Source organism: Vanellus vanellus (genome assembly GCF_965231255.1).
Source record: "Vanellus vanellus genome assembly, chromosome: 10".
Classification (NCBI taxonomy): Eukaryota; Metazoa; Chordata; class Aves; order Charadriiformes; family Charadriidae; genus Vanellus; species Vanellus vanellus.
This window is the reverse complement of record NC_138915.1, coordinates 15,246,969-15,261,663: the sequence shown is the minus strand read 5'-3', so window position 1 is coordinate 15,261,663 and position 14,695 is coordinate 15,246,969. Positions and strand designations below refer to the sequence as shown.

At 45.4% G+C, this 14,695-nt stretch overlaps 2 protein-coding genes across 2 annotated transcripts in view; both read left to right on the top strand.

The window, feature by feature from the left end:
- BRWD3 (bromodomain and WD repeat domain containing 3) overlaps positions 1-1,754 on the top strand; it is a gene marked incomplete at its 5' end in the record, with an annotated part of 57,082 nt that extends 55,328 nt beyond the window's left edge. The window contains one exon of the mRNA XM_082488463.1: positions 258-1,754. Coding sequence (XP_082344589.1) covers positions 258-1,045 — 788 coding nt within the window. The 3' untranslated portion in view covers positions 1,046-1,754. The remainder of the gene's footprint in view (positions 1-257) is intronic.
- A 7,757-nt stretch (positions 1,755-9,511) lies between these two features.
- LOC309676019 (syntaxin-1A homolog) lies at positions 9,512-10,393 on the top strand (the record flags this gene model as incomplete). Its single annotated transcript, XM_082488462.1, has 1 exon — positions 9,512-10,393. The coding sequence occupies one exon, from the start codon at positions 9,512-9,514 to the stop codon at positions 10,391-10,393; it is 882 nt and encodes a 293-aa protein (XP_082344588.1).
- Positions 10,394-14,695: the final 4,302 nt, after the last annotated feature.

The window sequence follows — 14,695 nt, the reverse complement described above, 5'->3', positions numbered from 1 at the left end:
CACTGAACTCTTAGTCAAGAGCATTTGCTGTCCTTGCTTCCAGTTAAGATGGACTTTGTTTATTTGTCTGATGAATTTTCCCTTTAGAGCACCTGTTTGTCTCCACAGCATATAAAAGTCATCTGTGGTGAGTAGCTCAGAGCTGGCTCATCCCCAGAGCATTCCTCAAAGGCAGATGAGGCGAATCCCACTTTTTGTACCCTATTTGGCTCAAGCATGATGATGATAACCAATAGGGTTATTTTGTGTTTGCTTAGATCACTCTCCTGATGGACCACTTACAAATGGTGATGGCAGAGAACCTCGGACGGGAGTCAAGAGGAAGTTAATAAGTGCATCAGAAGAAGATGAGCATCTGGAGGAGGTGGAGGAAGAGGAAAAGAAGAAGAGAGAATTAAAGGAAAAATCTGGTTTATCTTCATCAGAAAGTGGGGAATCAGGATCCAGTTCAAGTTCGGAAAGCAGAAGTGGCTCTGATTCAGACTCTGAATCAACATCTAGAACAGATCAGGATTACATTGATGGAGACCATGACTACAGCAAAGTTGTGCAATCCAAAAAACCCAAAAGAAAAATCAAAAGAAAAATCACCAGTGGGAAACGGAATTGGCAGGGCAGAGGGACAGGGAGGAGAGGTAGATGGGGGAGGTGGGGGAGATGGAGTAGAGGGGGAAGAGGTGGTAGAGGCGGAAGAGGCTGTGGCAGGGGAAGAGGTGGCGGCAGGGGAGGAAGAAGAGGCCGAGGAGGCAGAGGAGCCTCGCGAGGAGCCACCAGAGCAAAACGTGCCCGAATTACAGATGATGAATTTGAAAACCTGTTTGGAGGACAGTTCGGTGAAAATGTGTTTGGAGGGCGATTCAGTAGACCGCCTCGAATCAAAACGAGGAATGAAGGCAGGAGAACTGTCTTGTACAACGATGATTCTGATAATGACAATTTTGTGCACACCGAGGATCCTTTGAACCTTGGTACTTCCAGGTCAGGCAGGGTGCGGAAAATGACAGAAAAAGCCAGGGTCAGCCATCTCATGGGATGGAATTATTGACAGATGAAAAACTTTGGAACAATTTTAAAAGAACTTCAATGGCCTTCTACTGCAGGGATTTTACCAGAAAATCTACCAAGCAAGTTGTGCGGGGACTCCACTCACGTTTCACAGTGGTGCTTTTCCATTATGTCAGTTTGCATTTGTTTTAAAACTTCAGATCGCCACACTTCATTGGTCAAAACAAGCCTTATTCATTAGGCCTTAAATTACAGAAATTCTTCCCCACGCACTACAAGTTCATCACATTAAAGAGGCTTCCAGCTTCTCAGTAAGAACATGACATTTTGAGTCACGGTTATGACTTCTCTCCCTTGTTTTGTTTTTGTATTATAGAAATAGCACCTTCTTACAGAGTTTTTATGTGGTTTCTGCCATAAATCCTTATACACAGTAATAATAATAACTTTTGCACAATACACCAATCCTAAAGGCAGCTATAAAATGTTTACAGTTTCTATATTGTAAGAAGGATCTGGATTATTTTAATCTTCCCAGGCCAAACGTTCATGAATTGTGCTGAACTGAAGTATGTCTATACTACAGTTACGGGGTCCTGATGTGCTTTCTATCGGTTCTTTATTCGTGTAAAAAGTGACAAAGGGTTGGTGCCTTGTAAATATGTAGCAAACCTTTGATGTGGTGTGTCCTATGTGTGCATTAACTTTATTAAAAAGAGAATACTTGAGAAGTATGAATATCTAGACAAAAGGTGCCAAATGCAAAAGTTACTTGCATCTATTTTCTTTTTGTCCTCTCATATTTTTATAGTATTAATAGAGATTGTGCAGCTAAGGGGTAACTTCAACATTTGAAAGGTTCCTCCTCTTCAAAGCGTAACGTGATTTTTAATAGTAGCTCGGCTACCTCTATTTACAACTACTGGAAACTTAAAAGAAAATAGATGCTATTATTCAGTACAAGTTGAAGAAGAGGCAAGAAGGAGCGTAGAGGGATGGAATTGCTCACGAAGTTGTAGAGTAACTGTATCTTCATTATGTTGACATAATGAATTCAAATCTAAGTAATTATCAGAGTTTTCAGCAGCATAAAGTTTTCAGCAGATGATGATTTGTTTGTGCAGATAGGGCCACTGTCTCCCACACGTTTCTGCTGCCACTTGCTCGGTGCAAACCTGCGTTTGGTTTAATTTGCCCCTTGAAGTTGATGAGGGCGCTGAACGGAGCCCTGGTACCTCTGGTGGCTGGCACTACGGATAAGCTCCTGTTCACATCCTCCAGGCAGACTCTTGTATCTCAAGCTTCCAGAAGAGAGTTTGTGTTGCACTGTACTCTTGTTATCCTGAAAAATGCTAGCTTGAAAAACAGAAATAATTTTGGTAGTGATAATGCAGTATGTCACGATATTTGTAGTCTTGCTCCTCGGTGAACAGCAACAGGCGTTTGGCGTGGGCTGAGCTGGAGATGAGCAGCCTTTTACTCTGTAGGGTCTGGCTGGAATATATGTGGGACTTTAGTTTTTCTCCTGTTGTCTAAATGAATTTGACAGTTCTAGCTTGGTTAAGAGAGTGAGTTAGACTACACAGAGAGAACAAATGGGAAAAAAAAAAAAAGAGACTGGAAAGTTTCGGTGGAGTTTTTCAATTATTTTTTTTTAACTTTCATCCAATATCCTTAAGTTCTTCTGTGCACAGCTTGGTCAATAATTCTGGAAAACCTCAGGCAGCAAAGAGTGACCCATGTATATTCTCAGATGCAGAAGGAATTTAATTTCTGACTTTCTATATTAAGCGCTAGCTATTTTATCTGCTTTCCAAAAATTCTAGTTAGATGCAAAATGACTTGAAAAAGTGCAGAGGTTTAGTTTTGTGATGAAGGAGAGTATATCCTAAATTGCTCAGAGCATTAATATGACTTTATGGTACAGTACAAAAATCACACTTTTAATTTTCTAAGGGATGTTTTGAATCGGCTGTAATCCATTTCTGGATTTGGTTCAGTTGTGTTTTATTGGGGGGGGGGGAGGGGGGGAAGCGCAGAGGCTCTCCTAGTTCTGTGTTGGGCTTTAAAGTATAAACACCTGTCCTATCATCTCTCTCATATATATGTATATATATACACACACTTATATATTTATAAGAAATGTATTATTTCTTTGACTGATTGGTCCTTCTACATATGGTAACCGGGAATAGCATGTATGCATCCATTCATAGTCAGTCGTACCCCTTTTAGATCAGTCCTGTTGAGCTAATTAATGTAAACACTATGGTTTCTGTTCTAAAGCCTGAAAATCTTGAAATGCAGAAGAAATGCTTTTCATATATTTCTGACTGGCCGAAGATCCACTTACTTATTTATTTTGTGTAGGGGTTGGGGAGAGATAAAACACGTGGATTCCAGAGAAATCATTCTATAAGTTTGTGTATTTTAGCAGCAATTAGAATAATATTAAATATGTTCTTACATGTATCTTTTCTATGTAATGAAGTACTGTGAAGATAACAGTGAAGCATCACTTTGCTGTGGCGTAAGTATTAATCAAATGTGCTACATGATTAAAAGCTAGACAGCAGGGTGTGCTAGAACAACAGAACTATTGCTTATTGTGTAAAAAAAAAAAAAAAAAAGCTTTTTTTGTGCATGAGAACCTTTTTATAAGCATGAAAGAAATAACTTGGTTTTAGAGATGTTATTTTTACTTGGTTTTGTATCTGGATTCTTTCTCTTGAGTTAGGCAATTGATTTCTCATAGCCTCATTCTGTGGAATAATTATAATTTCATAGTAACTTGGACACTTTCTCTCAAAACCCAGATCCTATTAGGAGCCACTTATGGTTGCAGAAAACATAGTATCAACCCAACAGGTGCAGCAGAAGCAGTAAAATGATTTAAACCTTGTACCGTCTCGCTCCCTCGTCCAAAACCTTGGGTGCTCAGCCAGCATCTCATGAAGTTGCCGAGCTCCTAGCAGGCTGCAGTGCCCGGTGTGTTTTGCAGAGTCAGGAGCATAGGCTGTCTCCTTGCACTTTTAACAAAAAAACTCCAAAACTCTGCCTAAGAACAGGGTTTGAAGGTCTGATGATGTATCGGATTGCTGAAGGCTAACAAGGCGTGCGGGCAGGCCAGGGCTTCCTCTGCTGCTGTAGGATTAATTCTCGAGCATTGGTGCTTCAAGGTTTTCTGTAGATGTGCAATCTTGTATGATCTCTCTCCCAAGTTGCCGGGGAACTTGAAGGCATTCGGAGGCACCTTGGGAAGCGGCTCGCGCCCCGGGGGGCTTTACTCGCAGCAGAGTGTGAGCCCCATGCGCTCCATCCTCTGTGGAGATGGGGCTGAAAGTCTCCTGTGCATCTTTGTTCTCAGATTTCTCCTGGCTGCAGATCTGCTGTCTCTGTAGTGCTCCCGTTTCTTCCTGGATCAGGGCATGGGTGACGAAGCTTATTTTGCAGTAGTGATGTGCTGTTGTCTCAGTTCAGCCCAGACTTTGCCTGCTTTTTATTTTCTTGTCACCTTCTGTTTTTCTCTTTGCCATGCTCCACTTCTCTTCTTTAGCTTCCTTTTATTGCCCCGTAGGTTATTTAGGATACTCTTTTGGAAACTTATGATATCTTGATGAATTTTATTTTGGCTAGACTGTAAGATTTAATTATTTCTATGCCTCTTTTCCCCTGAGACTTTCCATACTTTTTTATATCTGCCTGCCTTTGCTAGCAGCATTCCCAACTTGTTGGAGGTGGGTTTAATGAAGATGGAAAGTTTGAGGGCTCGCTTCTCGGCTGCTCCGCACCTCTGCGGCCACCTGTACCCCGAGTGGAAATGCTGCCGCATCAGCCGGGGCAGCGCTGCTCCCGTCGTGCTGCCTTACACACAGCTCCGTAAAACAACACTTAGTTCCACCTGGTGTCCCTTAACACGTGTGCTCCGTGTCTGCTGAATTACTCCATTTTTCCCCTTGCTTTGTGAACTGCAGTTAACGTAACCCTTGTAGAAGTCGGGTGCTTCCAGCCTCGCAAGGTATTTAAATAACCCATGAAACTTTTATGTCGGTGCTTAAACTTAGATGGGTCTGGGCAGTTTTATCACTCCTGTCTATCTTTCTGTCACTCCTTTCTGCTTAAACTAAGCAGTGGCCGCCCCCTTATCCCCATCGCCCCCACCATGCAGGTAAACAAGCTAAATATAATCATGAAGAAATAATTTGTGGAGAAATTCTGGCCGCTTAAAATTTTGCGTCCTGTTGTGTATTTTAATTTTCCCTGAACGTTTTCTTAGACGTACGCCTCAGCTGCTTCTCCCGCACAAAAGCGGAAAGACTGTGTAGCACGTAGAGCACTGAAAAGAACTGACACTGGGTGCATAGTAAAGAGAGTTTTCAAGTAATTTAAAAAATGTGGAAAGACCAACTACAATGTGTTGCTTTTGACAATGTTTGGAGGCTCTCTTGGCCGCAAAAAGCAAGAGGAACCTTGGCAAGCATTTGAAAAGGCTGCTCCTGGGTGTCTCTGGAATGTTTCCGACAACCGTTCAAAATCACACAGTATTAACATGAGAAAAGAAGTTTAAATCACTAATTTTTCGATAAGAACTTGATTAATATTTCATCTTTAATCTGCGTGGTGAATGACAGGGAAAACTGAATAGCTGTAGGTTTAAGGATGTCTTGTCAACCCTGACTTGGAGTGTCCTGCTCTCGTTGGTCTGTGTCATGAATTCAATGTTTTAAAAGTGTATTTGTGTGTTTACATTTCTTGATTTTATTTTATTTTTTAAAACCATCATGCAGAGTTTTATAAAATGCTAATTATTTACATGATAGACTGAAGGAGCAGTTAACAATCCAAGGATAAATCTATATTTAGTATTGTAGGGAGCTGTCATTGTGTTCTTACAAGTATGTATTATAGAAAATTACTGCGCACGTGCGATAGATAATTTTCAAATATTAGTATATCAAGAGGTTTACACATTGAAAAAAAAGAAAAAAACCCTCCTTTATGTACAGTAAGTAACAGCCTGCAAAATTTAGACTAAAAGTTGTCTTTTTTAGCATTAGAAATGCAAAGACCTGTTGGAAGCTTGTACATTTTTAATATGTCATGATCAGCCCACAGCAAACTTAGACAACTGTGCTATGAATCCCTGAAAAATTAGATTTCCAGTGGAATTGCTGTCACAGCCTTAACTCTAGTATTATAAAAATGGTGCTTAAATACATTTATGTGCATGGATGTGGGTACCTGATAAGGGTTTGTGAGAATTTAAAGTAAAACCGAGCAGCTTAGTGCTGCACCTGTGAGTTAATACTCCTGCTAGATAACTGCAGCCACATTTGGGAATTGACAAATGTGTAAATATTTGGAAAATATTTAAACCGGTGGACAATTAAGAGCAGTTTCTCAGTTTTTTTGTTTTTTTTTTTTTAATTGGCAAGAACTGCTTATCTTCCCTATTTCTGGGTCTGTGAGAAGCAGACAGGGTGGCGAGAGGAGCTGCTCTGGAGGCCGGGGGAGCCCAGGTCCTGCCTGAATATTGGCAGGAGGGGTTGGTGTTCCCGCGTGCCTTGCGGCTCTGCTGCTCCTTGGAAGATAAAATCAAAATCCTCCATTTCTCTTCCTAAATATGCCTCCTCAGAGAGCGGTGGCTGCTTGGATATACTCAGAAATCAAAGTCTGATGGTTATTTTTCTGTAGAAATACTAATATAGGCTATTCATTCCTCCATGAATCATTAGAGCAGACTTCATTTCGAAATATCAGTTGATGTTGGAGCGATGAAATTCACGTGATTTAGGCTCTCCAATTCATGTTCTGGATGATTTACAATACTCCAAAAATGCACAAAACTATTAGAATTATGTCTACTTTCTATATTGATATTTTTTTTTTCAGGTGATATTTATGCCCATATCTTCACATCCGCTATCTCAGGTCCCTTTAAATGAATACTTCAGGGATTTTGATGCCACGTGTTGGCAGACCAAATGTAATATTTATATGCAATGAGCTGTTAGTTTTTGTATTGTACAAATGTAAATTTGTAAAGATTTTTTTCTAGAGTTTTTTTGAAGTCACTTATGTAATCTAGGATGTTTCATTTTCCAGCTGTGGGATTGTCTTAATAAAAAAAAGAAACTCTTACTTTGGTTTTGCATTACTTACTAAATAGTTTAGACATTAAAAAAACCCAAAAAACAATAATTTGAGTTTTCAATGTAAAAAGAAAATCATGTTTTGATTCAACTGGATAATGTTATACTTACAAAAAAAAGGAAACTGTTATAAACTGTGTAGATCTTGAGCAGGATGGGATGGAGACCATCATCTCGGCCAAAGGGTTCTCTGGGGGTCTGTCACCCAAACCATCATCCAACCTGCCTCCAAAATGCCCTTTTCCTGGGCAAAAGGAGAGAAACAGCTAATGCTTTCTTGGGGAAACTACGTGAAAAGTGCTGTGCGGGGCGATAGGTGTGTGCAGGGCCTCCCTGAGCAGCACCGGAGCGGGCGATGAGGGGAAGGTTCTGGGAGAGGTCCCTCCTGCTGCCGCGGGACACGGGTCGGTTCAGGCGGTGAGATTCAGCTCGAGGATGAGGTCGTACCTATTTTTAAGGGGTATTTAATGCAAACCAAAGAACTACTCCTTTTTCATCACTGTTCTTGCCCTTTTGTTGAATAGCAGCGATAATATTGTTTAAACAGGGCTTTTGCTACACAAGCGGCGCCGCAGCCGGGGGATGGATGGCTCTGGGTTTGGGTTAAAGCTGCCTCGGGCTCGGGGCCAGCGCAGGTTGGGCGCTGCCCCTGGGGCCGGGGCCTTCGGGCTCGGCCGGGGACAGATGCTGACCATCACCTGCATGCGGTTCAACTGCGAAGTTCGATAAGGCTGACCCTGCCCTGTCCCAAATACGAGCGGGGAGGGGTTGGGGACCGTCACGGGGCTGTGTTTCCTGCACATGCTGCACGAAGGCCTTAAAGCCGTTCCATCCCATCAGGCACAGACGATTTAATACTCAAAACCAGCTGTGACAAGGTCTTTGGTTAAGGACAGCCTCCCTGGGGTTAACCTGTCCCTTGCGTTCAGCTCGCTCTCAAGCCTATCCCACCACGTCTTGCTCTCGCCATACAGTATTTTGGCTTTTCCCCTCTTTACCCTCTTATTTGACATTTTGTTTTATTCTACTGATTTAAATGAGCCAAATGGAAATTCCTGGCAGATGTGAATGAATATCGTCTTTTTAATGCAATGCTCACACTCCAGGCCTTCAGAACAGAAGGGCTTTTTTTTTTTCTTGGCCTTGTTGGTTACAGAGAACAAAATTAAACTTGTATGGCCCAGATGCTGAAGCCCCCCTGCTAAGTACATCCATCAAATGGCATTAGCGAGAAGAAATTACGCTCTCTTCAGAGCTGCTTCACCTCTGTCAAACCGCCCTTCGCTGTTGCTCCCGTAGTTACTATATCATAGGTGTTATATCCTATACTTCGTATCAGCATATGTTTAGGTTGTATATGATAACACATGTTATAAAATATAGGACATAAAATATCGATATGATAGAGAACAATCCAATTATTCTTCCAGTGCACTTTGGAAATACATTTTGTAGAAGTTGTTTGGTTGGGTTTTTTTTAATGGAAATTTTTGCAGATGTTTTAGAATTAAATTGTGATTTTTATGCATTTCAACAGTGTGTGGACTTAACGCTACCTTGCCCTGATGCGCAGGACAGCTGTGTCATCCCAACGCTGGTTTCCAGCCTGGTAACCCCCCAAGCGCCCTCCTCTGCCCACCCATCAGCTGCTGGTGCGATGCTCTCCGTGCGCAGGACACTGTCTGCCGTGGCGGCAGCCGCAGGGCACCCTCCGGCTCTCGTGGCTTTGCCGACCTTTGCGGGAGGGGAAAGCCGAGCTTCATCTCCATCCCACCTTTTCAGTTCAAAACAGGCACCACAATAGGCTGACTTGCCCTTCAGTTGGTATATCCTCATCGACGCTGCTTTTCAAGGCTAATTAAGAGGTCTGAAACGGAGCACAGTGTAGGATTGCAAACATCCCCTTTCTTTCTTTGAAAGCCATTTCGGGGTGCAGGATGGAGGTGCTGCCACGGGGCCCTGTGGCCGGAGCAGGCGGTCCCCTCCTCTGCCCCCGGGATCCCGGACTTTTGGCTTTCTTTATCCCTCAGTGAATAAAAGCCCTTTGTCTTAAAACGCAGAGGATCGGATGTTGAGCCAGGAGAGCCTCTCCCATGACGCTGGCGGTGCTGGCAGCCATCCCGCCCCAGGCTGCCTTCCTCCCGCTCTGCCTCTCCTCTCGGTGAAACCCCTTTTCCCTCCCCACCGGCGGCTGACGCAGGCCGGCCTGCCCGCCTCCATCAATATTTGCTTGGGCTCCGGGAGGGAAGGTTTAACAGCTCTGGCTGACGCAGGGAGCTCCGGCCTCGCGCCTCCCCTGCCCGGGGCTGATGTGCCGCCCGTCCCTCCGATGGTGCCGGCAGCCGGTGTGGAGCATGAGGGACCGGCTGGCGGAACTGCGGCAGCGAGCTGCTGCCGAGGGGGACCTGCACGAGGATGCCCTGTGTTTCGACAACCCGGCGTTCGGCGGGGACGACGCCAGCCCGGTCTGCCGGGCGCTGCGGGAGGCAGCCGAGCTCTGGCGGGCGCTGGACCGGCTGGAGCAGCTCTCTGAGAGCGTCGACAGGACGCAGCAGATGGTGCTGAGCTGCACCTCCGAGGAGAGCGTCGCCCGGGAGAAGCAGGGGCTCGGCGCAGCCAGAGCCGCCTTCGCCCGCGATGCCGTGGCCCTGCAGCCCCGGCTGGGTGCCCTGCCGGCGGCGCCGGAGGGGGGCACCGGGCAAGCGGGCCCCCGCGTCCGCCAGACCCAGCTGTGGCTGCTGCTGCGGCGGTACCGCGCCATCCTCGCCCGCCACTACGCCCGGGAGAGCCGCTACCGGCAGAGGCTGAAGGAGCAGATCGAGAGGCAGGCGGAGCTGGCGGGCATCGACCTGGGGGCTGAGGACCTGGACCGGCTGGCCGAGAGTCCCGAGGCGCCTCGCATCGTGGGACGGGACCTGGAGGAGCTGAAGGCCAAGCAGCACCTGGCCTTGGCCCAGGCGCGCCAGCAGCAGCTCCTCGACCTGGAAGCACAGATGGCGGAGCTGCACGGGCTCTTCCTGCAGCTGGAGGGGCTGCAGGCCGAGCAGCACGGGGCTGCCGACAGCGTGGAGCACTACGTCCTGCACACCCTCGACTACGTCGCCCAGACTGGTGGCGAGGTGAAGAAAGCCTTCACGTACCGGCGGCCGTCGCGGCTCTCGGCCCTGCTGACGGCTGCGCTCAGCCTCTGCGCCTGCTGCTTCTGCCTGCCCTGCCTCAGCCGGAGCCTCCCGTGAGCCCGAGCCGCACCGGCCGCGTTTCACAGCAGCTCTCATGGGTTCCTCTGCTGTGTCTGTGCAAGAAATGGCGTCGTGAGAGGCTGCTGCCGCCTTGCACTTCTGGCACAACAGTGCAGGGACCGTGCATACCTTGCACAATGGCGCAGGGACTGCGCACACCTTGCACGACGGCAGGGGGACTATATGCACCTTGCACTGGGACGACGCACACCGTGCACAATGGCACTGGGACCACAGCACACGGTGCACGATGGCATGGGCACCATGCATGCCTCGTTTAGCAGCATGGAGACCACACTTGCACAGCAGGACAGGCACTCACAGCGCTGCAGCACCCAACAAGGAAAAGTGCTTTTAATACTATGAAACTTAACTTAAAAACTTTCATGTTCCTTTTTTTTTTATTTATTTAAAGGGGGGGGGGGGCGAGTCTGTTGATTTTTTTTGGAACATTTGTTGCGACATGGCTCGGTGCTGCCATGGAACAGCACGAAGGTTCCTCCACCACATCTGAATCTTTATTCTCCCTATTTTCTCCAGTTTCTACTTCCTGGGTGTTTTTTACAAGCATTAATGTCGCATTTTCACCGTTGTCGATTTGCAAACAGGTGGTCAGGTTTGGGCCGGTTGGCTGGGCATTCCACTTGGTCCACCCCATGCTGTGACACCCGGAGACTTTACGCAATCAATGCAGTTTTGGGGAGACTGCAGGAGACTGACTCTTACTTCAACCCGCACATTGCCAAACCAGACAATATCACACCTGTGCTGGAAACTCAGTGTGACCGCTTCCTCTGTTCCCCGCAGTACTGCCTGGATCTCCCAAAGCCTCTCAAATTAGGGATGTGGCAGCAGAACCGGGGCCTGGTTACGTTTCTCAGAACCCTTCGTGGAAGGTCCCTTTGTGTCCCGATAGTTTCTGGGGTCAGGTCCCAGCTCTCTTGGTCACATTTTAGTTTATTTTTGTCTTCTGACTGAGCCTTAATAAAAGAATTTCTCAATAACCTCTCGCGTGTGGATAGGTGAGTTATTTCTCTGCAGCAGGTAGCCCAAAGCTAATGAAGAGCAGAATTGGAATGACTTCTTAGTGTGTCTGTTGCGTTAAATTCTTATGAATCTAGAAAACTTTATTTTCAGGCTGGCGAGCGCACCTCTTTTCCCTATATGGATATTTTCTGTTGACCTGGAAGACTCCCAGCATCAGGAATGCCCATCCTTGCGAAAGCAGTGGTGCCCTGGAGGGGGCAGGCTGAGCTGTCTCTGCTCCTGCCCGCTTTTTCTTTCTTTTCTTAGTTTGTGAGGTCTAAATGAATATTACTTTTTCATTTGAAACTTGATGAATGGAAGTTACCTCTTCATTGAATTTTTATTTTTAAAAAACCCACAACTTTTTATCTGAGAGAAGAAATGGTGTTTTTTTTTTCTATAGAAAATTAACCGGAGGGTTTTTAACTGTAATTAACTGTAGGGTTTTGTGGCTGGACCATAATTTTGGCGTTCCTTCCCGGTGCTGAGGCTGGGGGTGTGCTTGGCTCGGGGCTGAGCTGCTGTCACCGCACTGCCTGGAGCACACTCTGGGCACTGTGCAGTGGGGAAGAGGGGGGACCCCGGGAAGTGGAGCAAACACAACTTTGCAGAGCTGCTCATGAGGTGAGGATGGGCCGCATGGGCACTGAAAGAGGCCAGAGATTGCATTCATTGCCAAAAACTAGATGCAATCACGTAATTAAAGATGATATAAAATTGCAAACATACCAGGGGAGAAAATGCAGCCTTAATTATGGCGCTTCCTAAGCACTGGGTTTGGGCCCAGCATCCCGAACGGTGTGCGATGGGATGAAGATGAGAATAACGATTCTATCAACAAAACTTCATGGAGAAGCGGCCTTCTCTTGGTTCATTTCTCTCCTGATTGCCCGACAACCCCAGAGGACATTTCCCAAAGCGGAAATCGAATAATGGCAGCAGGCAGAAGGATGCGCTTTGGTCACACTCGCCGTGTTATGGTGCGATGCCGCGGTGGCCTCTCCAGCACAGGGCAGGGACCACCTGCCCTGTCCCATCTCATGTGGCCAGACCATGGGAAATACCATCTCCAGCTTATATTAAAAAACGTATTTTATGTGCAGATGCAGCAGTAGCCTCCTGGGGAGCACTGGAGACTATTTACAGGCTCCCAGGACATACAGGGAAGGGGAGAACCTCAGCGAGGTAAGGGAGGTGGCAAATCCAAATGCAGCGTAACTTATATTTAACCACACTTTGTGCAACACCAGCATGGCTCCGTGCAAACAACCTCTCTGGAGAGCGAGCACCAGCCGCGGGACAGCCCTGGCTGAGCCCTGGCTTGGGTCACTGGGCAGCATCCAGTGCCAGCAGCCCGGCAGAACTGGTTGAGCTGCTCAGTAAATGATTATCCATAAAGCTCAGGAAAAAAAACATGTTATCGTCAGTCCTTTCAGCCAGGGCATATTCACAGGGGTTTTCATGGAGCACAACCTCCTTGGGAGCCCGGATGGAGGTGATGGTCCCCGAACGCTGGCTCCTGTGCTGGCAGCAGCAGCTGGTGGCACGCTCTTTCCTGCCTACAGGGGAGCATCTGAATTAACAAGAAAATAGTCCTGATTTGTGTTACAAGGACCAGTGAGAAGATAAAGAAGTGGGAGAAGATGATGAGAAACTTTGCAGCTCGGAGCAGATCTTTCCACCGATGGCTTCACCGGTTTATGGGACTTTATGAGTTTATTCAGTGGTGTTTTTTCTGATGCTTGGTTGCCTTTCATTAAATATTGGCCTCAGATGGAGACCGATTACTGTATAGCAAAGTAATTAATAATATTGTAATGTGGGCATGATCATTTGACAGGATGGGGAAGTTTGCTTTCTCTTCTGAGTAGAGGTTGGGACTTCATTTGGAACACGTTTGCGTTATGAATATTCCCAGGGCTGACGAAGCCAAGGTGGAGGACCTGCTTTAATGATTCAAAGAATATACATGAGGAGGCTGTTTTAATTATTTCCCAAATGAGCATCATAAATTTAGGAAGTTCACATTCAAGGGGAAAATTAAGAGAAAGCCAAACACACTAAGTTAAATCAGGCTACTCAAACCCCTCAGCTCTCTTCTGTAATGACATGCTCAGAATGAGAGTCATTAAAAGAGGAGCTTTTTAGTAAAATATGTTAAAAGGAGCTGGCTTAAAAGTACAAAACCATTATAACTGTGCTGACAGCACGCACTGCTTTTCACTTGCGAAGTCTTACAGTTGAAGAAATGTTACCGAAAATATTTCTTTTTAATAATAAAAAATCTTTTCCTGTCATTTAGACAAGCAAATAATTCCAGAATGATTTAATCACCCTATAGAACTATTTTTCAAGGTGAGGTAGATTATTACAGCCTAACAGTCTGCCCTTCCTTCTTAGAGACCCTGGCAGGACTCGTGCACTCCAGTTCAAACACTGAATTTTTATCCCTTCAACACTGTTGATTTTTCAAGTCACAACAAATACCCCCTGAACAGAACAATTTCCTGCAAATGCAACTTTAAAAGCCTCCTAAACATGGAATAGGAACTAAGTTCCCTGAGTTCTGTTCAATTTGCAGCATCTGTTTGGCCAAACCTCTCGACATACATAATTATTGGCAAAAGGGGAGGGGAAAGCTGCATCAATGTTTAGGACTGTAATTCCATTTTACTGTACTCCAGTTACCCTTCAATAACACACGCTGGCACGAGAGCAAGGATAAATCCTGTTTCAAAATATTGATATATTTTAATTCAAGATGAGAGATCTAGTAAATTATATCTTCGTTTTCCTCAAAATATTTCCATTGAAAACCATCACTCAATATTTTAATTTCCAGAAATTTTGCAAAAAGTGGAGGTTTTTTTGTTCATTGAGGCTTTGTATACCATATCACACTTGGTATTTTTATTCTGAGTATACTTAATGTCAAATCAGAAATTCATTCTTCTTTGTGGGCTACCAAGTCATTGCGATGCTGCAAAACACTTTTTACATTTCATTCACCAATACAAAAATGTGTCAGCAGTTTAAATTGACTTGATTTGTTTTTCCCAAGTTTTTCCTGTATTTTCCAGTGAATCAACAGCTCTATTCATAGAGCTCATCAAATATCTTCTGCTGCTGCCTGTCTTTGAAAAATGCAGAGATCTGTCTTCTGCAAGAGTAGCAATCACTGCCAAGAAATTCAGGGGAGCCACTTGTCTTTCCAGCAACAGGTTGGAAACTCCAGCCTTGGTTTTTACTGGCAAATTGGGCTCATTTCAGAGT